The sequence below is a fragment of the Anguilla anguilla genome, chromosome 1 (assembly GCF_013347855.1).
Source record: "Anguilla anguilla isolate fAngAng1 chromosome 1, fAngAng1.pri, whole genome shotgun sequence".
NCBI classification, from domain to species: Eukaryota; Metazoa; Chordata; class Actinopteri; order Anguilliformes; family Anguillidae; genus Anguilla; species Anguilla anguilla.
In genome coordinates this window covers 9,043,503-9,068,613 of record NC_049201.1, presented here as the reverse complement: position 1 = coordinate 9,068,613, position 25,111 = coordinate 9,043,503, and the positions used below count along the sequence as shown (strand labels likewise).

Sequence of the window (25,111 nt, the reverse complement as noted above, 5' to 3'; positions counted from 1 at the left end):
CCTAATGCCATTTGTACACTTGCCTAGCTTCACTTAAACCCCAGAGTTTACATAGCTTATCCCAGTGTAACTAATCCTGGGCTGTAATCGTGAGTTTCTGCTGATCTTTCCCAACCCTGTACGTACGCAACCTGGCGAGGCCCAGCGCAGTGGAAGAGCGTTTATTTTGTTGTTGTTCTACGAGGAATCGTAAGCGTCTCAAAACGCTTCCTCACGATTTAGCAGCGCCGAAACGTTCAGCTGCTTTTCTTCAATAGGGCATTAGCTGCAGAGCAGAGGGGAGGGATAGAAAGCGAACTGAATGACTGCTGTTTTCTTTGGGCTGCGCTGATGTGATGATCCGCCAACTCCTGGAGAATGCAAAGAGCCCCTTAAGAGTGGCATTCAGCAGATGCACTGATTAAGCGATCTGTTCTGTGGGCGAGCTGCTGGCCGTGCAGACGGAGAGCCGAGCTGCAGACACAAGGTTCTGCTTAGTTCTGCAGCAGACCACAGTGTGTGTTCTCTCGCACAGCGCAGCGCTGATGCATTAAGTTATTTATTGGCCGAGTGAAGCCGTAAACTCAATTTCTGATCATGCAAATGCAACTTCGGCTTGTCTGTTTCCAGATAACTTGAAGTTGTGGTCAAGCTATTTGTGACTGCTGCCAATTCAAGTAATAATTGTAAGTAATGCTTAGTAACGTGTAACCACTGCTGTGACGCATAATAAAAACTGACCCATTGTCATTTGGGATGGAACTTGGGATGGTTTAAGTGATCCACTATTGATTTCATCTTTGAGAATTTAACAGAAAGGCTAAGAGCCGTTTTGCATCGCACTGTAGCTGACAAGGTGTAGGGTAGGTATGCCAGAACTGCCTAAAGTTAGCAGAACCAATACTTTTCTGTTTTTATTATACATTAAGGCATAATTTATCCCTTTCCAAAAGGGCTATTCCAAGCTAGGTCTTCACTGATGTAACTGTATTGCTTTGTGTTGTGTTCGTGCTAGGAATAACTGTTATCCTCTGTGCATTGTTTATATTTTTGTGTATGTGAAGAGCTCAGACTGAGGCAGTCGGGTAAAATGCTAGTCTGTAGTTCAGCATTTTCTGTAGTGTAAAATGAGCAGAAGCAGACTTGCATAAGGATTACTGTCAGAAGTGCACATATTGGTCCTATTCTGTGACTGATTCAGCCAGTCACTGCAGCCCTGCCGTGCTCTACAGAAGTGTATTTCAACCGGTGTGCTGTGGAAAAATTTCAAATTCCACCACAATTGAACGTGTGTGTGTAATGTTTTAGTGGTTAATGGGATAGTGGTGTGCCGTGGAATTTATTTTGGTTATGAAAAGTGTTATGTCACAGAAAAAAGGTTAGGAAACCCTGTTGTGCAGGGCATTTTCTGTTGATGTTGAATTGTGTAGACAGCAGGCCTGGAAGAAACCCTGTTATCTTCAAGCATCACTAAGGGTCACATTTAGAAGGAAAATAGGATTGTAGCAGGAAAACTATCAAGTAGCCCAAGGTCTTTGTCACAAATAACAGAATTTTTAAGTAAGCATTTTTTAAAAGTTCATTATGCGATTTTGAGAAATGCATCGATTTTCTATTGAGTTTTGCAAATTAAAGTGGAATTTTTCTGAAGGTTTTTGTATCTTCTAGAAACTGATGGCTAAGCTCATATCTATGTGTTGTGTACACAAGTCTAACTGGCACCCGATTTGTAGTGGAAGAGATCATGATAAGATAACACGCAGCAGGTTTTAAGTTCAGGCAGTACGTGCGTCTGTGTTTATATAGCGATGAGGTCACATACAGGAAGTGCTGAAAGTTATTTGAAAGTGCAGATAGACCGCAATCCCTGCCATGCTCCTGGATGCTCTACAATCGCATGGGAAGATTAAGCTGCAGCTCTTATCTCCTACTCTAGTGTAGTAGGTCCAGGGCTACTATGAGGCCCTTTCACACTTGGTAGCAGAAGCTGGGTTGAACAGTTATGCCAGTTCACAATCCAAGCCCGAAAAGCCGAGGCATTTTGTCTCTATCAGGAAGCCAATTCTCAACATGTGACAACACAGGAAGATGTTCTGTGGTCAGAATGTGGGGTTTGAGCTTTGCATCATGGGTAAGGGGGCAATACTGGTTGTATTTGTGTTCAGAAATACTTTTAGTCCAATATCCTTTTTTTCTTCTCTGGAAGAACCGGTTGACTTTAACTTGGTTTTAATGGAGTGAATGTCTTTGTGCAGCAGGATCTGTATGTCCTCTAATAACAGGTCAAAAGTTATGAAAGGTGTTTGAAACATTACTGCTCATTTTAAACTTCAGAGTAACAGAAAGAAATTTAAAATGCAACTGTGTCTCGTATCATGGAAAAACTTCACTTTTTTTGTGGCCAGTGTGAACATAGTGCTCGTCAGAATTTTACAAACCTACGGGAATAAATGAATTCACTGTTGTACTGACTATAGGCGTTGTTAAGAGGGGTGTAGCCTCCCGTCCCTGCAGTGTGTGTTTCTGTGAGCCGTTACCCATTGTGTGAAGTGCGAGCGAAACTCCGAGGCCTAGCCCAGGCAGACGACCTACAGAAGGCACCGCGTTCCCCACACAGTGCTGCCGAGGGCCGTGGCACACTGAAATACCATCAGGCCCTTGTCTAAACACGCACTCCCGTGCGTGAGCTCTCAGCCCAGCTGACATCGGAAATAGTTCGGATTTTTTTTTCCTGTTGTGGGGTGGGGGGGGGAGTTCTTTTTTTTGTAGTTGTGGCGCGCGCTTTTCCACATTCGGAGCCTGAGCCAGGAGGGACTGGAAGCGCGATCTCTGGGCTCGCGGCCGGAGTGCTGGGAGAAGTGCCGGGTCGCGTTTCCACTGCATTTCCTTTCACAGAGCCGCCGCCGCCGCCACCAGCCCTGAGGGGCCAGCCAATCAGGGGAGAGACGGCACTCACTCCGTAAAATAATACATTTAGCCAGCTGCAGTGAAATATCTGGCACGGGTTGCAAATAGTATGAAGCTCTTATCTTTCATCTCTCTGAAATTACACCGCCTTGTCGATTGTGACTCGCAGTTAATTTCAAAGTGTCGCGCCTAATGGTTTCAAAGTACAGTTTAAATAGAAGAGTACATAAAATTGAGAGGGTTGGCCAAATTTGGCACCTGCAGCTACAGGTTATACGTGAATTGATCTCACATTTTGGGTTGATGTACACAATTGAAGATGTACCTGTCAGTCTGTCTCCTACTATGTTTTACCTTAGCAAACAGGAGTTAGATTGAATAGACCTGCTGACAGTCGATATTTACAAGGGAAATCATCCTGTCCCATTTAGCAAGCTTTAAAAAAAAATGAAAAAAAACTGATGTCAAGTCAAACAAGCAAAACGGCTTATGTTGTTTCAAGGAGTCCAGGAGTCTGGTGTTCCCAAATGGATCCTTAAATGTCACATAATGCTGCTACTCCCTGCCTGTCATAATGGCTTTGAAACCCCGCCTTCATGTAGTCCCAGACCACAGTCAACAAGAAGGCCATTCTCTTTATTGCTGCCATTGCTCTTCATTCTGGCACAAAACGCTAGCTAGCTACATCAGCAAGGCCCACATATAGGGCCCACAGCTGAAGGTTACTGGCTGATAAAAGTCATCATCTTGGGCAAAAGTTGTTTTACAAATTTGATTGAGACCATCGTCTCTGAAACTTGACATGTCACTTGGTATTAACACAATTTGTGTTTTTTTTTTTCCCTGTTTCATTGCCCCATAATGGCTCTTCAGGTTGATTCGGTGTCTGCAGGACTGCCTGGGACAGTTAAGCTAGCAATGGAGGCTTCTCAAACATGTCCGCACGGAGCAGCTCGTACCACAGAAGACGTTAATGCTAGTCCGTCCTTCCTGAATATACAGATTAGGAAGTACTGATGATACAGGCTCACAGTTTTAGTTTGGCATTTTAGATTGGGAGCAGGAATAAACATGTGCTTAAATGATGTAAACATAACTTTGATGTTATGTTTGAGGTGAGTTGCCGCACTGAATTTTTTTTTGTTGGTTTCTTGCAGTGATTTGTTTAGTCGGCTGCATTGTCAGTGCGTGGCCCTGTTTAGTGATGGTGTACAGGCTGGGGTTCCAGTCATCAGACTTGAAGCTGAACGTTGATCTAGGCCAGCTGTGGTGTATTGCACAACGTCATGTGTCCTCCTTCAGCTGTGCTACTGTGACATGAATGCCCGCACCATTGACGATGGCTTTGAGTCCCTTTTGTGCTATTTGAATTTAAGAGAACAAGAAAGCAATCAAAATGCAGTGGCTTTGTTTAAGATGTTTTCATGTGCCGCAATACTTGGTCTGGGCGTGGGCTTAAAGTTGATTTTATTAACATGTTGGAGGCCCAAATTCACCATCAGATGCTCCCAGAGAGAATTACAATTATTTTTTTCTCTTTCCCTTACAGTTTTGACTAATAAGACCAGTGTCAGGGACAGTTTTATCCAGCCGACGCTCTTGATCTGCACGGCCGTTGCTGGTGCATTTTCATTGAACTGACCTTGTGCCTTGTGCCGGTGCTCACTTCTCTTTTATCTCGTCCAATCAGAAAGCAGACACAGCTGAGGGTTCCCAAAACAATGGGCAGTAATTTTGAGTAGAAAGTGAACCGGTTTAAGCAGGAAGGCCTGTTTGAAGGACAAGCATTAATCCCCTTTCTCAGAGCGCAGGGGCGCATCCTCGTTTGAGGTGTGGAAAAGGGCTGTGTTTACTCTGTTATGAAACGCACGTAGCCGCCCGACACGCACCTGCCCTCGTCTGTGTGTAAATGCCAGCCTGTCTCGGGCTGTTACCGGAACTTTCTTTCGATATTGCCTACGAAGGAACTATGACTAATTCTGCCACTCGTTTATTGACTGACAATAAAATGAAAATGGCTTCGGCAGTTGCCTTCCCAATTCCCCTTTTCTCATCTCTTGAAAAGTTTTTGCCACCAAGGTTGCTTCTGTGGAGGAGGAAACATAGAAACGAAATGAATAAATTAATAAACTCTATTAAATGTGAAAAAGATTAATTGAATGTACTTGAATGCAAGATTAAGCAAGCTATCTCTCCTGTTAACCAGGAGACTCTGGCTGTACCAGAGGAGCTACACTGCACTTGTGTCCAGTCTGCTGGCTTTGATTGGCAGAATGTATCAGGAAATACATGAGTTTACATATGTGTTTGAGCATTTAATTATTCATTTCTACATTAAGGAAGTAGTTTGTCTGCATGTGTGTTGAATTTTGGTTTCATCCTACAAATTTAAGTTTTTGTCTACACAATAATGCAGAGAAAAGTACTTGTCCTGCTGCAGGCTTGACGTGTGGTGATTCAGAATAAAGCCTTCAGAGACAAAGTAAAACACGTCTTTGATCTGCCAGCAATGTAGTGGTTGCATTTCATTGATAAATCTGTGATAAACTACAGTGGGCAAAAAAATGAGGTTTGCACTGGCCCACTGAAAGATCCAAAACACATTGTGCAGGTGCACAGTGTCCCAGTTCATTTGGCGTGGAAACCAGATGCCCCAAAATGAGGGGTCATAGAGGTCATCAGATCGCTCATGTTTTGAGTAGAATGTGTTATTTTTTCTGTGTGTGTTTTCCTCTGTCCTGCATGAGATTAGGTCTGTCTTATCTCTGTGGTATTTCCAGTGTTGAAAGGCGGTCGTGTCGGGGGTTTAAGGTTGATTGAGCACAAGCTTGTAGGTCCTTGGCTTATGTGTGGTACACAGTCTTGAGCTGGATTGGCGGTTGATGCTGCTGACCTACATTTCGCTACCTGATGGTGGAATTTCTGGCTGAATTAGTATATTTGAGATGAATATATGAGCCTTGTACTTTGAAAGTCCTTTTTTAATGGTTTGGCTGTAATGTTTGATTAATCTAAACATGACAATGAAACTACTGTAGCTGTAGTCAAGGTACGGTGATCAATGCATTTTCTTTAAATCGAAAGGTAACTCTCAGAAGTCACGTCAGGTGCACCTGTGATCTACTGTAGAACAATGCTGGGATTTGTCACCTTGACTTGCCTTTCAGTGGGTTTCCAAAAAAGACTGCTGCTGTGTTTCTAGTGGCCACCTCTTTTGTGCATGTGACGTTTCGTGTTTCATCTCAGCACAGAATCCTGCACGGAGTGAAATGATTGTGACATCCTGCTCTTCTCTTCTCCCCCTCCCCCCCCCCCCCCCACGTGCTTGTTCCACAGGCCAGGAACATACAGACGGGAGAGCTTGCTGCTGTGAAAATAATCAAGCTGGAACCAGGTGAGTTGCTCTCTCCTGCTCTCTCCTGTGGACATGCCGTTTTTACCCAGTGTTTCTTTCTGTTGTTTGGGTCATTTAAGCATGAAAGCAATCAGTTCAAACTAATCTCTCTTGCGCTTAATGTGGACTACTGTTCTTGGTCTCTAAGCCGATTTATGTCTTAATGTATGGATTGGGAGTTAATATCAGTTTTAGCAGAGCTCTAGCCACCTCCTAACAGGCAGAATGGGTACATTCTGCTTCACAGTGTTCAGAAAAATTTTATTTTCTGTTACAGCATGAAAATATGATATACTGTTAAGACAAGAAAGTCTTGAAAATATATGATTTGCTGCCCAGATAGATAGCTAGTCAGGTGCCAACTGTAGTTAACTTTCAGCTTTTATCTGCTCCAAACAGAAAACCTCTGTGAATTGGCTTTGCCTGTATTGAACAATATGAATATATTACCTTGCCATTTGAGCTGCATTCACAGCCAGTAGCTAGTTAGCTGTGCTAATAGTACAAAATGCACACAACATGTTTGTAGAGTATGGCAGGTCCAGCAAGAAAAGGAAGTCAATGTTTTAACTGGCCAGGTAATTTCCTGTTAGGCAAAGTAGATATATAATCTTTATAACCTGCTAGCTTCCCTTTTAAGGGAATATTGGGAACCCCAACCTTCGATTCTTCTAAGTTATCTTCAGTTGGTTAATCTTTAATTTTATGCTGTAAAATTTAAAAAAACCTTTAGATAAAGTGCAGGAACATCAAGAGGAAATTCATTTTAGTGCAGTGTTTTAGCTTTTAAGACCCATAAGACTGCTCTTTTGGGTCGTAGATTTATTTATTTATTTTTAATTACAAATGTGTGAAATATAGTATTATTGGGAAATCATGACGAGCCATATTTCAAATCGAACTGTCAGTGGCCTCAACCCAAATCAACTGCTTTATCTGTTTTGCCTCAAGATGATTTACTGTATGAAATGTCATTTTCTTTGAATAAATAATGTATGACCTGCATTCTGACACCTTTTTAAAGCTTGTCGCCAACTTGTGTGCTCAGAACGTACTTTTTGGACTTCTTACTTCCTGCCTGTTCAAAGGGCACGGGTGTAACATTGCTTCAGTTAAGAAAGACCCGTTACAGAGAGTGGAATATTTTCAATTTTTGTGTGTTTGGACTCACGCTTGTGTGGTTGGCTGTGGTTTACTGTACGCTTGCAGTCTTGTCTCATCATATGAGGAGATGAGTTAGTCCCCACGCATCGTGTCTAGCTAAATTGTGGTGTGAGATTTTGAAATTCTTTGTCAGTTGCTGATGTCATTCATGTACCAACTGCAGTCATGTGAATGACCATAATGCCACAGTTCTGTCATCCGTGCACAATTTGGTAAATCTTCATGTGTTATTCCTTTCACGTATAGCAGTGACCACAGTTTTCAACTCAACAATTTTGTGACAAGTTTGCATGCAGTTACTATTTCTGGTAAATGTTTATTGCCGGCATTAAGGTTTTCGGTGGTCTCATGAAAGACAATTCCATAGCTTTTTATTATGAAGTGTTAAAATAGGCACTTAAACATAGCCTAAGATTCTGTTAAAAAGGAGCATCTTGTTTAGGGTATTTCTCTTCTTATTTTTTGCACGTTAAACCTACTCCAACAGAGATACGTTTGTGTATTTGTTCAGATGTATCCTGTTAAATCTGCGGAAGGTTCCCGGCCTTGGCCAAGCGCTGTTTATTTTTGAACATTCTTGGCGGGCACGTACCTTCAGCCATTCAGCTCTGGCTGATTGCATTGAGAGAGATGTGTGTTCAGACACGTTCTGGCATACCTAGTGAAAATATTAACGTTCCTTTTATTAAATAGAGCGCAACTACCTTCGGGAATGTGCGTGTTAATTTCAGAGGCAATTCACTCGCAAATAAAAGCTCATGCTAATTCACCATGACCGACTATTTGCTTGCTGCTTCGGAGATAACATGGTGTACTTTGCATGAACTAGTTTCTCATATTTTTTACATTTTTCTGTTGTGTCAGGTATTTTAAAAACAAAAAATTCTGATGAACTTTGCACATTCCCTGAATTTGGATGTAATTTTCTGCTTCTGTATTGCATGCTGTTATCTAGCAGTGGGATGACATATAGTCTATACGATGCACTGTAATGGGTTGTTTATCCCCAACATAGCCCTACTAATTAGTTTATGTACAGTTGTGTTCTAGTGAACTCATGCATACTGTGGTATGTTCATTGGCATTCACATGAGGCACATTTACTGCTGTTGCCAATCTACTTGCCAGTTTTGTTCAGTTGCGCTCGTCTTGTCTCGTATCGGTTCGATATGAAGTGCAATGCATGTTTGTTTTCACACTTGAATTGAATCGCTTGATTCTTGACTCTCTTGGTTTGGCAGAGGCAGGAAGAAATATTGTGACATTGTTTCCTGAGCGGCTCAGTCAGTCCCACAGAGCCGGCCGGGGCCTGTAGTCACATGTTCCAACTTCGGCCGCGTAACTGCGGCATATTGAGCGGGAACGTGCAGCGACTGGACACACATGGCCCTATTCCAGCTGTCAGCCAGGAATGCTCAGGTTACGACTGCGCTGGCGCGAATGAACGTCTGTGTTAGCGCTAATGAACAAGCTGCCTCTGCGTTAGTGCTAATGAACAAGCTGCCTCTGCGTTAGCGCTAATGAACAAGCTGGCTCTGCGTTAGCGCTAATGAACAAGCTGGCTCTGCGTTAGCGCTAATGAACAAGCTGCCTCTGCGTTAGTGCTAATGAACAAGCTGCCTCTGCGTTAGTGCTAATGAACAAGCTGCCTCTGCGTTAGCGCTAATGAACAAGCTGCCTCTGCGTTAGCGCTAATGAACAAGCTGCCTCTGCGTTAGCGCTAATGAACAAGCTGCCTCTGCGTTAGCGCTAATGAACAAGCTGCCTCTGCGTTAGCGCTAATGAACAAGCTGGCTCTGCGTTAGCGCTAACGAACAAGCTGGCTCTGTGTTAGCGCTAATGAACAAGCTGCCTCTGCGTTAGCGCTAACGAGCAAGCTGGCTCTGTGTTAGCGCTAATGAACAAGCTGGCTCTGCGTTGGCGCTAATGAACAAGCTGCCTCTGCGTTGGCGCTAATGAACAAGCTGGCTCTGCGTTAGCGCTAACGAGCAAGCTGGCTCTGTGTTAGCGCTAATGAACAAGCTGGCTCTGCGTTGGCGCTAATGAACAAGCTGGCTCTGCGTTAGCGCTAATGAACAAGCTGCCTCTGCGTTAGCGCTAATGAACAAGCTGGCTCTGCGTTGGCGCTAATGAACAAGCTGGCTCTGCGTTGGCGCTAATGAACAAGCTGGCTCTGCGTTAGCGCTAATGAACGTCTGTGTTAGCGCTAATGAACAAGCTGGCTCTGCGTTAGCGCTAATGAACAAGCTGCCTCTGCGTTAGCGCTAATGAACAAGCTGCCTCTGCGTTAGCGCTAATGAACAAGCTGCCTCTGCGTTAGCGCTAATGAACAAGCTGCCTCTGCGTTAGCGCTAAAGAACAAGCTGCCTCTGCGTTAGCGCTAAAGAACAAGCTGCCTCTGTGTTAGCGCTAATGAACAAGCTGCCTCTACGTTAGCGCTAAAGAACAAGCTGCCTCTTCTCTGATTGGTGCCAGCTCTCCTGTGGCACCAATCAGCCTGTGTGGAAAAAATGATTTTTCATTATGTCATACATTATCTGTGGTTTATTTCATCCCGATTCTGTTACAAATGTTGTAATAAAATTATGAATGACATGCATTAATTGTGTCATTATTGTGAGCTGGCATATTATGGCAAAAATAGTTGTTGTTTTTTTTTTACCGAACGCAAGTGAATCAGTACACAGATTTAGGAATGTCCTGCGTTCCAAGACGCAGCATCCCATGGGCTAGCGCAACCATTGCACATGCAGCTGTACGATGTGTGTGTGTGTGTGTGTGTGTAAAATGATTATATATTCGCTGATACACTTTTTTGGTGCTTTAGGTCCTCTAGTAGGACTGTGGCTTGCCTGTGAAGTGCGTGTGCGTTGTGGCCTTAGATTGAGCCCTGCTATGGTATGAGAAGAATGTATCACACTGGGTTAAAACTCCCTCAGGGGTTTGTGTTGCCCAGGGTATAATTTACCTTGGGGTGGGGGGGGGGGGGGGTGGGTTAGGGGTTGTGACATTCAGAGTCACAAAGGGTGATGGTGATTAATCTGATAAGAGAATACTGGGGGTCTAGGAGAAGGTGTGGGGGTTAGTGGGTGGGGTGCAGAGGGGGTGTGTGGGGGTTAGTGGCTGGGGTGCAGATGGGGTGTGTGGGGGTTAGTGGGTGGAGTGCAGAGGGGGTGTGTGGGGGTTAGTGGGTGGAGTGCAGAGGGGGTGTGTGGGGGTTAGTGGGTGGGGTGCAGAGGGGGTGTGTGGGGGTTAGTGGGTGGGGTGCAGAAGGGGTGTGTGGGGGTTAGTGGGTGGGGTGCAGAGGGGGTGTGTGGGGGTTAGTGGGTGGGGTGCAGAGGGGGTTTGTGGGGGTTAGTGGGTGGGGTGCAGAAGGGGTGTGTGGGGCTTAGTGGGTGGGGTGCAGAGGGGGTGTGTGGGGGTTAGTGGGTGGGGTGCAGAAGGGGTGTGTGGGGGTTAGTGGGTGGGGTGCAGAGGGGGTGTGTGGGGGTTAGTGGGTGGGGTGCAGAGGGGGTGTGTGGGGGTTAGTGGGTGGGGTGCAGAGGGGGTGTGTGGGGGTTAGTGGGTGGGGTGCAGGACGTAGGGCCCATGCAGGACGCAGGGCTCGGGTCGGTCTGTTCGCTGGGTGACCCAGTGACAGAGTTATGCGCTCCAGATTAGTGGGATTAGCAGGGGGCTTTGTGCTCCCAGCAGCCCTCACAAAGCACCGCTCATCAGGTCTCATTCAGAGTTTCTGCCGCTGCTGCTTTTCCTGCGTTCAGCGCAGCATTCCTGTTCGATATCTGTTACACTGCGCCCTCCGTGCGGCCTGCTATCGTCAGGCTCAAGCCTGATCTAGTTTGAGCGGTTTGGCTTCCACAGCCACCCATCCAGAGGGCACAGTCAGACAAAATGGATTAATTGCATTTTGTGGTGCGACGTGTTTAGACGGTGCTTGTGTCTTAAGCACTCGCACGTATCACATGGACAGATGACAAAGAAATCCCCCCGCTTCTTGATCTCCGCTCCGGATTTGTCAGCGGGGATCTTAAGACGGGATATAATGGAGCGCGGTGAAACTCCGGGATTAGAGACTCTCACTCCGGGATCGCCCACCTCTGCTCTGAAGCCGCACCGGCTTATATAAAACACTCCACGCCAAATGGGAGAACACAGGCCTCATTTTAACAGTGTGAGAGGGGAGTGTTGCCAGAGTCAAAATAGTGTGACTTTGCTTACTGTTTAGCCGCTGGGAGGATTTATGAGAAACACGCCCTGTCTTTGCAAAGTTTTGATTAATACAGGTCTCTTTGTTCTGTACACTTCTGGCAAAATTTAGTGCTGGGAAGCAGGGTTTCACGGTCGACGCTGGCCAGGCGTAACTCCAGATGACACCGTGATTACTTGGTGTCGCTGAGTGTAAATGGAATGCAGAGGTTGAGCTCTGCAACATCCCCGCTATTAAGTGTTTACATGCGAGTAAGTACAGAGGAAGCACTTTCTGTCATTGAAATGGAAGTGTGCAGAGACTGTAGCCTCTAATTAGGGCAGAGAGGTTCCATTCAGCGAAATGACCACTGTTACAACATCGCATTCTCCCAAAGAGCGTGTTCAGCTGCGTCCTCCCTCCAGATCTTTAGTAAGCAATACTAAACACACGTTTTTCAAATGCAAGTCTGGTAAATACGGCCCCAAATCTGACTTGTGTAGCTTAGCAAAGCGTGAGCATTCCTTATGAACGCTGAAAATGTCAACTAATTGCCTTGGATGTGTGGAAATTAGGTTTTTTTTGTTCATCGTAGTTGATTTTGAAATCATCACCTTCTCCAGTTGTAGCAGTGACATAAATACATAAAGTACATGAACCTTATTCACAGCGTTTTGGAACTGTTCTCTCGATCAGCTTGTCTGACCCAAGAGGGCTAGGGCGGGTTCATTATCTTTTCTTTTCTGGTTTTTTTGGGAGATTAAAAGAAGGGCGTCCTCTCCATCCCCCCTCATGGTCTGGAGCCCATCTGTTTCGGGTCTACCGTCCTGTGAGTTTTCACTCCAGCCCTAGCAAAGCGCACCTCGTTCAGCAGCTGGAGATCTCGCTGAGCGGCTGATCAGTAGAATCGGGTGTGCAGAGTTACAGTTGAAATGAAGACCTGCAGGAGGACGGTAGAGCTCCAGGAACGGGGCTGGCAACCGCCGCTCTGGCATCTCTCACGGCGCTGCTCGACGCTATCATCGCCGCTATTTTTACCCCTGGGCTCTCTGCGGGGGGCGCGGGGGGGGTGCAGGGGGGGCGTGGCTGACACCGAGGCTCCGCTGTCCTTTCCGTTTGTCCGACCAGACGGGCTCAGGGAAACGTCTTGCTTTTCCAAGGGCCATTTTCACTTGTCCTAGACCGTTGGGTATGTATTAATGTTGGGTGTGGATTAGTGATGGGGTCGGGGTTATTTTATCAAAGGGCTGGGCTTCCTTTCTCGGCTGCAGCTGAAGCCTCTTTGTTCTTAAGGTCCTATTCACCCTTCATAGTCCTCAACACTACATTTCTGCTTCCTAACACTTCACCCTTCATAGTGCTCAACACTATATTTGTGCTGCCTACCGTTTTTCATCCTCCATAGTCCTCAACACTACATTTGTGCTGCCTAACAATTTTCAACAATGTACGGGAGTGCACAGAAGACCGTGCACAAGACCGCATTTGGGAGTCTCCTTGGATTTATGTGCGGAGTCGATGGTCACGCTGGCCACCGTGGCAGTGGCGTCTTTTGTGATAAAGCGATGTCAAGACACAAGACTTGCTGCGTGCCGCTCAGTCCTCAGGCCTCCACTGTGAGTGAGTGAATGCAAAAAGCTCGCTGATGTGGTTTGCACTGTGCGTGTGTCCTGCAGAACGCCAGACACTTCCCCCCTCCCCTTGCACAAACAGCGTCTCTGTAGGTGGGGGGGGGGGGGGAGGGAGGGGAGCTGTCGATTCAGACAGGAAGTGGTGAGGCTTCTCTTCTTGAGAAAAAAAATTTATACGGTCTGTTTTGTTGTTGCAGCTCGTCCCACGGTAGTTCACACTCGTCGTTGTTTATTTTGGTTCGTTCGTTGCGTGCCGTTGACCGCGCATCTGCGCTGAGACCACCGTGGCAAACGCCGTAATTGTGACTGGTCTTGTGAACTCGGACATATAAGCATTCCCAACAGTTCCCCGTTTCCTCTAACTGAGGTCTGTCTTACTCTCTGGTATTAGGGCCTCCTGTTTTCATTAATGAAGTGAAAGCAAAGAACCTTCTAGACTACAGTTCACTCACCTTGCAGGAACTAGGAGGCAACTCTAATGTAGTAAACTGTGCATTGGAAGCTGTCCTCTTTTTATCTCAGGGGGGGTTTGGAAGTTCTGGTGGGGCGAGGGGTGTGGCAGTTCTTGGGGGGTGAGGGGTTTAATGGTTCTGGGGCCGGGGGGGGGGGGGTTGGCAGTTCTGGGGAGGCTCCCAGCAGGGAGATGGAAAGCTAAGCAGATTTTCCAGAGTTAAATCGAGCTTCTCCAGGTGACTTCGATGGAGTTATTTTTAGAAGGTCATTAATTCCGTCTCCTTCCCATGCCCAGGCCAGGCAAAGTGCGCTTCTCGCTCTCTGAGGACGGCATCGGGTCAGAGCAGGCAGAGTCTGTCAGAATGCACGGGTAAAGTTTAGGATCACTCAGGATCACAGGGCTTTTGACCTGGATAAAAACAACAGGGCCACCATAAATGACCTGGCCTAATTATGTAATGAAACAACGTACAACAGTTGTAATTATGTAACGAGACAACGGGGAAAAGATTAATTTGTGTACGGATTTCTGTTACAAATCTGGCTGCTCCAGGGCTCCAGTAAATCCATGCGGCGCTCCTGGCGCATGCACTGCGCTCATCAGTCTAACCGCGCGGAAAATGAGATGATGGCGCGCAGTCCATTCAGGAGATGTCACCGCGTGGCTGGCAGTGCCGTGGGGACACCAGAGTCGGGTCTCTCTCAGGGGACCCGGGCCCCCCCCCCCCCCTGCCCTCCACACACCCCCGGCTCAGCGCCCCCCCCCCCCCCCCACCCGCTCAGCGCCTCCCCTTAATCCTCCACATTTGCCCTTTCCAAAATAGACCCGTTACCTCATACCCCCGCGACCCCCGCCGTTAGCGCCGCGCTCCGAGGCCGCCGCGCGCCGGTGACCCCCGCGTGCCTGCGGCCTTCCGGCGGGCCCCGTCGCTCAGCAGGGCACGCTCCGCGCCCCTCGTGGCGGGCTGGCTCCGCGCGGCCGGGAGCGAGCTGAGCGGCGGCGCGCTAGCTGTGCTAATCGGGCGGCGCTCCGCGTTACCCTTTCCAGAGAGAAGAAAAAAAACAGCAGGAATGTGGAGATGCTGCTGTGACTGAAGGTTATTCCTCCTCGTCACAGAGTCTGTCGTCGTGCGATGACGGCGGTTGTTTTCCTTTTACGTAAGTGGTGGCGGGGCTGAAACGGCTCGGGCGAGCGAAGTATGCGGAACTCCGAGTCACGCAGCCGGGAGCAGGCCAGGCGGCCAATAGCGGGCGGCTGAGCGCGCCTCTCCTCACCTGGCTTGGGGGTGTGCTGTCAGGTTTATAACAGTGCGTCTGCAGCCGCGCCCTGTCCCCCGTGTGTCACCTGGAATGTGTCATTAACCGGCGCCGGGTGAAACTGCGCGAGTGACTCAGGTTACCTCTACCTGCCGTTATTTTACAGGAGGGTGGAGTTTCTCTCTGCTCTGCTATGGGATTCGGTGATTGGCTGGGTGACGTGACCATGGAAACAGAGGCCGGGTCACACTGACAGATGGGTCGATGACACACGGCTGTCGTGTGTGCGCTGTGCTTTCTCGTGGGCTGTGAGAACAGGGTTCCTGGAACAAACGGCTATGCTTCCGTGTGTTTATCCTGGAGGTGTTTTTTTTTTCTTTTTCTTCCCCACGCTGTCCTCGCTCTGCTCAGTGTAAAGAATGGTTGGAACTGCAGGCTCTGACACACGTACACAGGACCAAGTATACAAGGATCTTAATCATGTCATGAGTCCGTTTTCCTCACACTGGTGTGTCTGCACACGGCAGCGATGGTACAGATACAGGTTTAAATGTGTTAAAGGATAAGACTTCAAATGCATTATGCAAATGGAAAGTAAACTAGTAAATTGAAGTGGGGAGACATTAAACAGAGACGATCAATGTTCGTTGAGTTCCAGTCTGCTTCTGTAGGCTGGATCCCATCCCTTGCGTCTATGCATGTGGACACAGAGTCCCTATAGGGACACCCTGCTGGCGGCTGTGGTCTTACAGTGACCTAGAGCATCTCTACCACCTTGTTGTGTGCACAGTGAAATGATCAGCATTACTTTAACTCTTGAAAGAGTACATATAAGTCCAGTAGAGACCGTATATACCCTGTAAGAGTTGATTTAAACACATGAGATGTTATTGTGTGTCAAACACATTACGGACACGCTGCACGTTTTAATGTTTGAAAAAGTGCGCGAGACTGATTTCTGGCTCCGAAACCACTGCGTTTTTCCAGTAGCACCATAATAACAGTGAAGAGCAGGTGGTGGGGTTCGAGTTTGTCCTGACCCCGTGACTGCAAACGCAACACTTTACGCAGCGGGTCGTGACGGAGGCCGTTATTAGCGGGAAGCCCGCGGCTGTTGTGTTTGGACGCGGTTTTAAGGGCGGTCTCGGGCTGCGTCAGGGGCTAACGGGCTCGCGCGCTAACGCCGCTGTCTGCTGCACTTGGCTGCTCCCTCGGCGGGGGTGAGGCGGAGGAGCGCACAGTTTCGGGATTCCTGTCCAAGGTACACAGTGTGCAGGGAGAGGAGGTTTTCTGCTATCTTAAATCCTGCAGGAATGAATCCAATGCAGCCCCCCTCTCCCCAAAAAAGGTATTATTTTGCGAAAACGGTTAGTATCGGAGAGATGCTGAACGTCAGAGCCTCGTTTAACAGTGCGTTAATCAGAGTGTGTTTTAAATCGTTGACATTCCTTTTTGCTTTTCTTTGAATTCTCTCCCTCTTTTTCCTCATTTCCCCCTTTCTTTCCTAGAAAGAAGGGAGGAAAGAAAAAACTTTTGTGTTGGACGATTCACGATTGTGTGTTCTTTCATTTAAAATATTATGACGGTCAGCTCTTCGTTCAGAAAATAAGGCCCTTGTTGAAAAAGCGGTGCGAGTTAAACCCCATGAAGGAAAGCAGGGTTTGATTGATCTGGCCTCGTGCGCTAATAGATTCCAGGGCAGAGTCTCGCTGCTGAATTGCTAGCAGATGGCTCTGCATATTTCTGCCTTTTATTGCCTACTGTGGAGACGCATTGAGAACATACTGTTTGACCGAATGGTCGTATAGCGCGTGTAGTGATGTACTACGAGCCCACGTACCGCGCCTCCCATATCGCCCCCCTTTCCTTTGATTTGTATCCTCAGTCAGTGAACCGATAGCGGAAGGATCAGAATCTTCCGTCTAGCGGCGCAGTGCGTGACTGCGGTCTGTTCGATGGTTTAGATTGGCACAGTTAAAGGAAAGACTTACTGATCTCACAAAATGGCCATCGTACAACAGGCTTTAAGTTTTTACTCCTCGGCGTGGAGATCACGTGCTTAACGAATGCGCACTTGCGAACTTGTGCTTAACGAATGCCGACCGTCGCGGCCCTTGCTTGGATGCGGCATGCGCCGGCTGTGTTGGTTATTTAGTCGTTACGCTGGGGTGAATGGGAAGATTGTTTTTTTGAAGAAGTTTTGGCCCGAAAGTTAGTGATTAATGACCACTCGAGGAAGTCATAAAATATGTGTTCAGAACAGTGCTGGAAAAGGTCCCAGAATATTTCACACTTCTGATGTTTATTTTATATACCCCGTGGCACAGTGTTTAAAAATTTTTGTACTGGCAATAAAAATATGGAGCTATTTTTGTAAAAGTGGGTTTGAAGTGTCTATAGCAATGTTCAGGATCAGAGCTTAGTGTGATTACTAAGGTGTGGAGAAGCTGATGCATTCGAGCACCCCAGATCACTTAGTTCTGTAACCTCTTATTGCTGAGCGTCAGACCGAGAGGCAATAAGTGAAGTTTGGGACCGAACCCCAAATTTTCCAGTGTACATTTGGTTCATTTCAATTTTTCAATTAAATAAAATCAAAACAAATACAATTTTTGGCCTGAAACCATTAATTATTAATGACTGCTTGCTGCCTGGTGGCGTGTGATTGGCTGCTGTGCAGTAACTGAGGCCGTGTGATTGGCTGCTGTGCAGTAACTGAGGCCGTGTGCTTGGCTAATGTGCAGTATCCTTATCCTCCATGGCCTGCCTTTCTCTCTGTCTTCCAGGGGACGACTTTTCCATCATCCAGCAGGAAATCTTCATGGTGAAGGAATGCACGCACCAAAACATTGTGGCGTACTTCGGCAGCTACTTGTGGTAAGAGGCAGTTCTGTCACCGCTGGGGGTTGGTGGGGGGGGGGGGGGGGTCTGTCATGGGGTGGGTTGGAGACAGTACAAAAGGAAAGGTTGTTTGGCACCAGGACCAGTGAGAGCTTCCAGCCACAGCCAGGCTGTTAGTCAGCAAGTCCCATCGCTGTGTGTTACAGTGCTGTGCGTCTGTGTTACAGTGCTGTGCGTCTGTGTTGCTGTGCTGTGTGTCTCTGTGTTACTGTGCTGTGCATTTCTGTGTTACTGTGCTGTGTGTCTCTGTGTTACTGTGCTGTGCATCTCTGTGTTACTGTGCTGTGCGTCTCTGTGTTACTGTTCTGTGTGTCTGTGTTACTGTGCTGTGCATCTCTGTGTTACTGTGCTGTGTGTCTGTGTTACTGTGCTGTGCATCTCTGTGTTACTGTGCTGTGTGTCTCTGTGTTACTGTGCTGTGCATCTCTGTGTTACTGTGCTGCCCCTGTTGTGCGCTGCCAGCAAACTGCCAAGGAGTCATGCTTACATAAGCTCTCACATTTGCCACGTTGAACTGCAGCAGGGCTTCATTTTAACAGACCCCTCTGTTTATGGTTTATTGGTGTGCAAAAAGAGCCGATATTTAATGCAAAAACAATTCCGATGTCGAAGTAGCAGAGTAAAATGGATGCAAGTATTATTGTTTGCAGGCGCTCAACATAGTTTTCTGTTAGGCCTGACCATGTTGAATGAAATATGTGTGCTCATGCTTTTCTTGGAACTTGCACACAGACGGTAGTTTTTTTTTGCTCTTCTCTTCGCCGTGTGCGATCGCTGTTTTTAACGAGTGTGGATAACTGGCCTTTTAAATCGCCCTCCCCTGATCGTGCTGACAGGCCGTTCCATTAGCCTGCATATTTATGCCCCGCTCAGCTCAAACAGGTACTCCAGCTTTTCCGCGTCAGAGTCGGTTTCTTGCATGGCAGAGCGCATATTTCCCTGTTTAGCAGGGAAACGATGTGTATGCAAACGTTCAAGTTCTCCTTTTTTTGGCATGCTGGTAGCATATTTATAGTTCGCCAATGGGGTTTTCTCAGTTTGCGTCACTTTGAAGGTTTAAATGCATTAAGTTTTATGACCTTTATGATAGTATTCGTCTGGACTGTTCTCATTCTTGCATAATTTAGCTCTAGATAAAAGTTTCTAAGTGTCTGTCAGATACTGGCACTGTTTGGATGTCACCACCTCCCAGCTGCTTGGAAAGGTAGATTTGGTATGGAGGTTGGTCATGTGACTGCAGGTTTTGGCACAGGGCTTTGGTCTTGTGTAAGGTGCGGTGTCACCGCCTCTAACGCCGGTTTCTTCCTCTGTCCCCACACCAGCCGGGAGAAGCTATGGATCTGCATGGAGTACTGCGGCGGGGGATCCCTCCAGGACATTTACCATGGTAACGCAGCTCCCGCCCGCCGCACCCCGCTGGTTTGGGAAGCTTTTAGCGTTAGCGTGTTGCCTAATGCAAGGGCTGCCCATCCCTGATCCTGTGAGATCTGGCGTCCTGTATGTTTTCACTCCAGCCCTAACAAAGCACTCCTCAGTCAACAGCTAGAGATCTCACTGAGCTGCTTAACAGTAGAATCAGGTGTGCCAAATTAGGGTTAAAATGGAAACATACAGGATGTTAGATCTCCAGGAGCTCTAGGGCATCCATTCTGACGGTTATTATTATGATTATTATTGTAGTTTTACTGCCGTTTGCGATGCACAGTGGTGTCTGCACGCCCGTCGGTGGGCTGAGGCATTGTGGGATTGCTCGGTTGGAGCAGGCAGGCAGTGCAGACAGTTTTTTCCACCAGAGGAACCGATCTTGTGCAACGAGGCGGGAAGTGTCCTGCAAAGTGAAACCAGCCTCCCTCACCATGGCGACGGCCCGTTATGCGCCCCCCCCCCCCCCCCGCAGATCAGTGCACTTAACTGGCGCTTAACTGAACGCACCGAGCCTGAGTCCCCCCCCCCCCCCCCCCACGGTCACATGTTTATGAGCTTCATGCGTTTGTTTTCTCTGGGGCTTCTTATCGCTGAACTCTGACATGGAGCTCCTGCCTCAGTGATGTCCGTAGCTTAGACACCGGGGCCCTGTTCGTTCACGGTGTGTTTATTGGATTTTTTTTTTCTCCAGTGACTGGCCCCCTCTCCGAGATCCAGATCGCCTACGTCTGCAGGGAGACCTTGCAGGTAACCGGGATCCCCGAACTTCCAGGTTTCGTTGGAAATCGCGTTGTTTTGTAGTCTGCAGCTAACACCCGGTTGATGATTCTGTCTGCATTCACAGGGCCTGGGCTATCTCCACTCCAAGGGCAAGATGCATCGCGACATTAAGGTACCACAGCACTGACTGTAATCTGCACTGGGAATACAGCACTGCAGAATCACTGGCCCCTCCTCTGATGCAAACTGAAGGGCGGCCACTTCAGACTGTGTCTGGCCTCTACTTCAGTATCCGTCCTCTAGCACACTAATCATGTGTAATTAATTCAGGTCATTGGGGTATCTTTAAATAGTTTTTATGACTTATGACTTATGTTATGGATGCTGTCTGTACTCATGCAACTGTCAAAGGCAGGTCGAAATGTAATTTGAGTAGATGCACTCACGTTCTCTTGAATTGTAAGTCACTGTGGGTAAGAGCGCCTGCTGAGATGACGGTAGTGCAATGTCATTCAGGTCAGGACGTGGCTTAAAGATGGTGGGGGTTTCGACTGAGTGGGGAAAAGACAGTCTAGGTCTATTTTGGTGCTTCTTGTTTTTCTTCATTTTAACGATTGACCATTTAAGGGGAATTATTTGGCCCCCTGTGTTACTTCTGGCACATCTATCATCTCAGTTTAAAGAGTTATAGAGCTGAGGGGCGGGGGGGGGTTGAGCGTGCGACTTGGCTCTGTGGCCATTGTGTGAGTTTTTCCCCCCTCTCTCTCTCGCATGTGTGAACGCTCAGAGCAGAACGCCGTGGTCCTTGGAGGCGTTTATCACAGTTGCTCAGTGTTGGTCGGCGCGGTCCTATCTCTACAGCGCCGTACGCTGAGACCACTTCCTGTTTCTTCTTCTCTGTGGCTGCAGGATGCGCACAGCCAGGCCTGTCAGTCAGAACACCCCCCCCAACCCCCAACCCCCTGTCCCAACGCTGAGGCTCCTTTAGATAGAATATATGTGTGCCTGCTCTAACATGTGGATTAATCCAGGAATTGTTCTTTAAGGGTGAAATGGCTGTGCATGTATGTAAATGTACTTGATTCATCCACGCGTGCTCGATTTGAGAGGTGTGACATTGTTTTGTGACGTGCAGTGTGTACAAACAGGCCCACAGCGCTGTGTGTTGTCTGTTATCTCCTGCAGGGCGCCAATATCCTGCTAACAGATAATGGGGATGTGAAGCTAGGTGAGTTACTGAACCGTAGCTTCTCTGAAACGCAGTGGCCTCGCCGTTCTTCCCTGCGCGAGCGTGAGAAGTAAAATATGAAAGCGTTTGTTGTCTTTCGTTCCAGCTGATTTTGGAGTCGCCGCCAAAATAACGGCTACAATTGCCAAGAGGAAGTCTTTCATCGGGACTCCTTACTGGTGAGTATCGCGAGTCTCTGCCTGTGTGCGTTTGTGTGTATGATTGTGTGTGTGTGTGTGTGTGTGTGCGCGCATGTGTGGGTGTGTGTGAGTCTGTGTGTATGAGTCTCTTTGTGTGAGTCTGTGTGTGTGTCTGTGTGTATGAGTCTGTGTGTGTGTCTGTGTGTGTGAGTCTGTGTGTATGAGTTTGTGTGAGCCTGTGTGTATGAGTCTGTGTGAGTCTGTGTGTGTACAGGTTCACATGGTGGGATTGGAAACTTTCTGCCCAGCAGGATGCTATGCGCATGAAATGTTGGAAAGTTTCTTTTGTTCATTTCAGTTGGTCTCAATTGGTCACTAGTAAATGACTCTGGGAATCTAAGGCGTGCAGTTATACATAAAATACTTTCATAATGCATATTGTAGTATACTATAATGTAGTATTCGGCTTCTTAAAAATGTTCGTTTTTTACATTACATTTCTGTCAGTAGAATTTTATATAGATGTATACATTATACATTGTCTTTTAGACTATTTCAGCTGCTCACCCCACGATAATTTGTGACCAGATAAATTAAAAAGTAAATTTAAAATGTATTTTAACATTATTAAATTAAAAATTATTGATAAAATAGAAAGTACACAGTGCTTTTGCGAATGGTCCATCGCCTGTCTAGACTGTGAGTGTGTAGTGAGAAGTGGTTCTGCGATGTCATAAAGGACAGCGAGCAGCGGTCAGCAGACCAGTGGCTGGCTTCTGACCGCCCAGCTCAACTTCCAGTTTATGGCAACACAGCCTGTACTTCAGCTAATCACATCGAACTCCAAACGTGTGTTTGGTTGTGCATTAGGAGGTGCTGGTATTTATGCTTTCATTGGCTTCATTACACCACTCCCATGGAATGTCAGTCCCATTGCGAGCTCGCTGATTCTCCGACGGTCCCCGACACAGACGAGGTAGCGAGGGGAACGCGTGCGCCTGTGAAGGGCGATGCTTCGTCTGGCGAACGCCGCTGGTGTCTGGTGTGCTCTGGAGAGGAAATTGCATCATGCGTGTGTTGAGCGGCGTGTGGGCGCGAGCGTTGACTGGCCTGTGTGTGCAGGATGGCTCCTGAGGTGGCTGCGGTGGAGAAGAACGGAGGCTACAACCAGCTGTGCGACATCTGGGCCGTGGGCATTACGTCCATCGAGCTGGCCGAGCTGCAGCCCCCCATGTTCGACCTGCACCCAATGAGGTACCTCCCCCCGTCCCCCGCCACGCCTGAACGCACACCAGCTCACACCTCACACTGTGTCCCCGGGGCAACTTCCTGTTGAGGCATTCTAGGGTTTCATTCACTTCCTGTTTTCTTAAGATGTTCTGTTCTTGGTTGATCACTACTCAGAGGCATTTAAATATGTTCATTTTTTTTTTTTAAATAAATGTACAATGTGTTGTAATTCTCTTGTTCTGCGAGTTTGTGTGGTGAAATTTGTATTTGTTGCCTGAAGGTGAGCGGCTGATTGAGCTGATCGTCGTCTCCCCTTTGAGTGACGTTTGAATGTGCATTTCTCTTTTTGCAGGGCTTTATTTTTAATGTCAAAGAACAGTTTTCAGCCTCCGAAGCTTAAAGACAAAACAAAATGGTGAGTGTGTCCACAGCGGACCCGAGGGTGTGTGCATGTTAGACTTGAAAGGAGCAGCTGGCCAGCCTGATGGATTATACTGGAATCTTGTGCTGGAATCTGAGTGCCCTCCTCTGTCTTGGTATTAGCCTCAGAGCACACTAGCCTTGTAGGGATGGGTTTGGGATGACTGTGTTGGGCTGTGTTAGGCTGTGTTGGGAAGGCTGTGTTAGGCTGTGTTGGGAAGGCTGTGTTAGGCTGTATTGGGATGGCTGTGTTAGGCTGTGTTGGGATGGCTGTGTTAGGATGGGTTTGGGATGGCTGTGTTAGGCTGTGTTGGGAAGGCTGTGTTAGGATGGGTTGAGGCAGAGGCGGCTGGCTGCAGGATTAAACTCTGTGTTGCAGTCAGACCGGAGCTTCCTGCTGAGCAGCATGCTCGCCTGGGTGGGGTTTTTTCAGCTGTGAATGGAGCTTTATCTCCGCATGGGCCTGCTACGCGAAAGGCTTCTGGAGGGGTGGGGGGGTCGGGGGGGGGGGGTGGCGGTACTGCTGGCATCGTACCAGGCGCTCTGCGTGTCATCCAGTCTTTAACAACAGGTTTGCTTCTCTCACAGGAGCACGGCTTTCCACAACTTTGTCAAAGTGTCTCTGACCAAGAACCCCAAGAAGAGGCCCACAGCAGAGAAGCTCCTCTTGGTAACCAGTTCTGCTCACACCCCACATGCTGTTAACCCTGAGTAACTGCTGATACCAGTTCTGCTCACACCCCACATGCTGTTAACCCTGAGTAACTGCAGATACCAGTTCTGCTCACACCCCACATGCTGTTAACCCTGAGTAACTGCAGATATCAGTTCTGCTCACACCCCACATGCTGTTAACCCTGAGTAGCTGCAGATACCAGTTCTGCTCACACCCCACATGCTGTTAACCCTGAGTAACTGCAGATACCAGTTCTGCTCACACCCCACACGCTGTTAACCCTGAGTAACTGCAGATACCAGTTCTGCTCACACCCCACATGCTGTTAACCCTGAGTAACTGCAGATACCAGTTCTGCTCACACCTCACATGCTGTTAACCCTGAGTAACTGCAGATACCAGTTCTGCTCACACCCCACATGCTGTTAACCCTGAGTAACTGCAGATACCAGTTCTGCTCACACCCCACATGCTGTTAACCCTGAGTAACTGCTGATACCAGTTCTGCTCACACCCCACATGCTGTTAACCCTGAGTAACTGCTGATACCAGTTCTGCTCACACCCCACATGCTGTTAACCCTGAGTAACTGTAGATACCAGTTCTGCTCACACCCCACATGCTGTTAACCCTGAGTAACTGCAGATACCAGTTCTGCTCACACCCCACATGCTGTTAACCCTGAGTAGCTGCAGATACCAGTTCTGCTCACACCCCACATGCTGTTAACCCTGAGTAACTGCAGATACCAGTTCTGCTCACACCCCACATGCTGTTAACCCTGAGTAGCTGCAGATACCAGTTCTGCTCACACCCCACATGCTGTTAACCCTGAGTAACTGCAGATACCAGTTCTGCTCACACCCCACATGCTGTTAACCCTGAGTAACTGCAGATACCAGTTCTGCTCACACCCCACATGCTGTTAACCCTGAGTAACTGCAGATACCAGTTCTGCTCACACCCCACATGCTGTTAACCCTGAGTAACTGCAGGTCTGTCAGGGGGGGAGAGGGTGCTGTGATTGTGGAACGAGAGGGACTCGTGTTTCAATGACATCATTAAAGCTCCCAGGAGAACCTATTTCAACTGTGAATCATTTCCCTGAGAAAATGGGTTTGAGACTAACGTCACTTGAATTATTAAGTGTGTGTTAAAATTAGACTTTCTATATGTGGGCGTCATCAGCGTCGCTCCCTTGTGGTTTGGAACACCTCTCTTTCAGTTCTGCTGTGCCTCTGATCTGCCAGATCTAAACTCAGCCCCCCCGCAGCCCACAAACTGAGCTCTCTCTCTCTCTCTCTCTCTCTCGCTGTCACTCTCTCTCGCTGTCACTCTCTGTTTCTGTCTCTCTCTCTCTCTGTCTCTCGCTGTCACTCTCTCTTTCTGTCTCTCTCTCT

At 47.7% G+C, this 25,111-nt stretch overlaps 1 protein-coding gene across 3 annotated transcripts in view; it reads left to right on the top strand.

Annotated features, from left to right (window-relative positions):
- The window catches only part of map4k5 (mitogen-activated protein kinase kinase kinase kinase 5), a 51,892-nt gene that overhangs the window by 3,241 nt on the left and 23,540 nt on the right, over positions 1 to 25,111 (top strand). For all 3 annotated transcript variants that reach the window (XM_035428589.1, XM_035428573.1, XM_035428579.1), the window contains exons 3-12: positions 6,223 to 6,280; positions 17,758 to 17,848; positions 19,195 to 19,259; positions 19,989 to 20,044; positions 20,142 to 20,189; positions 21,203 to 21,245; positions 21,352 to 21,424; positions 22,508 to 22,639; positions 22,968 to 23,030; positions 23,624 to 23,705. In XM_035428589.1, coding sequence (XP_035284480.1) covers positions 6,223 to 6,280; positions 17,758 to 17,848; positions 19,195 to 19,259; positions 19,989 to 20,044; positions 20,142 to 20,189; positions 21,203 to 21,245; positions 21,352 to 21,424; positions 22,508 to 22,639; positions 22,968 to 23,030; positions 23,624 to 23,705 — 711 coding nt within the window. The remainder of the gene's footprint in view (positions 1 to 6,222; positions 6,281 to 17,757; positions 17,849 to 19,194; positions 19,260 to 19,988; positions 20,045 to 20,141; positions 20,190 to 21,202; positions 21,246 to 21,351; positions 21,425 to 22,507; positions 22,640 to 22,967; positions 23,031 to 23,623; positions 23,706 to 25,111) is intronic.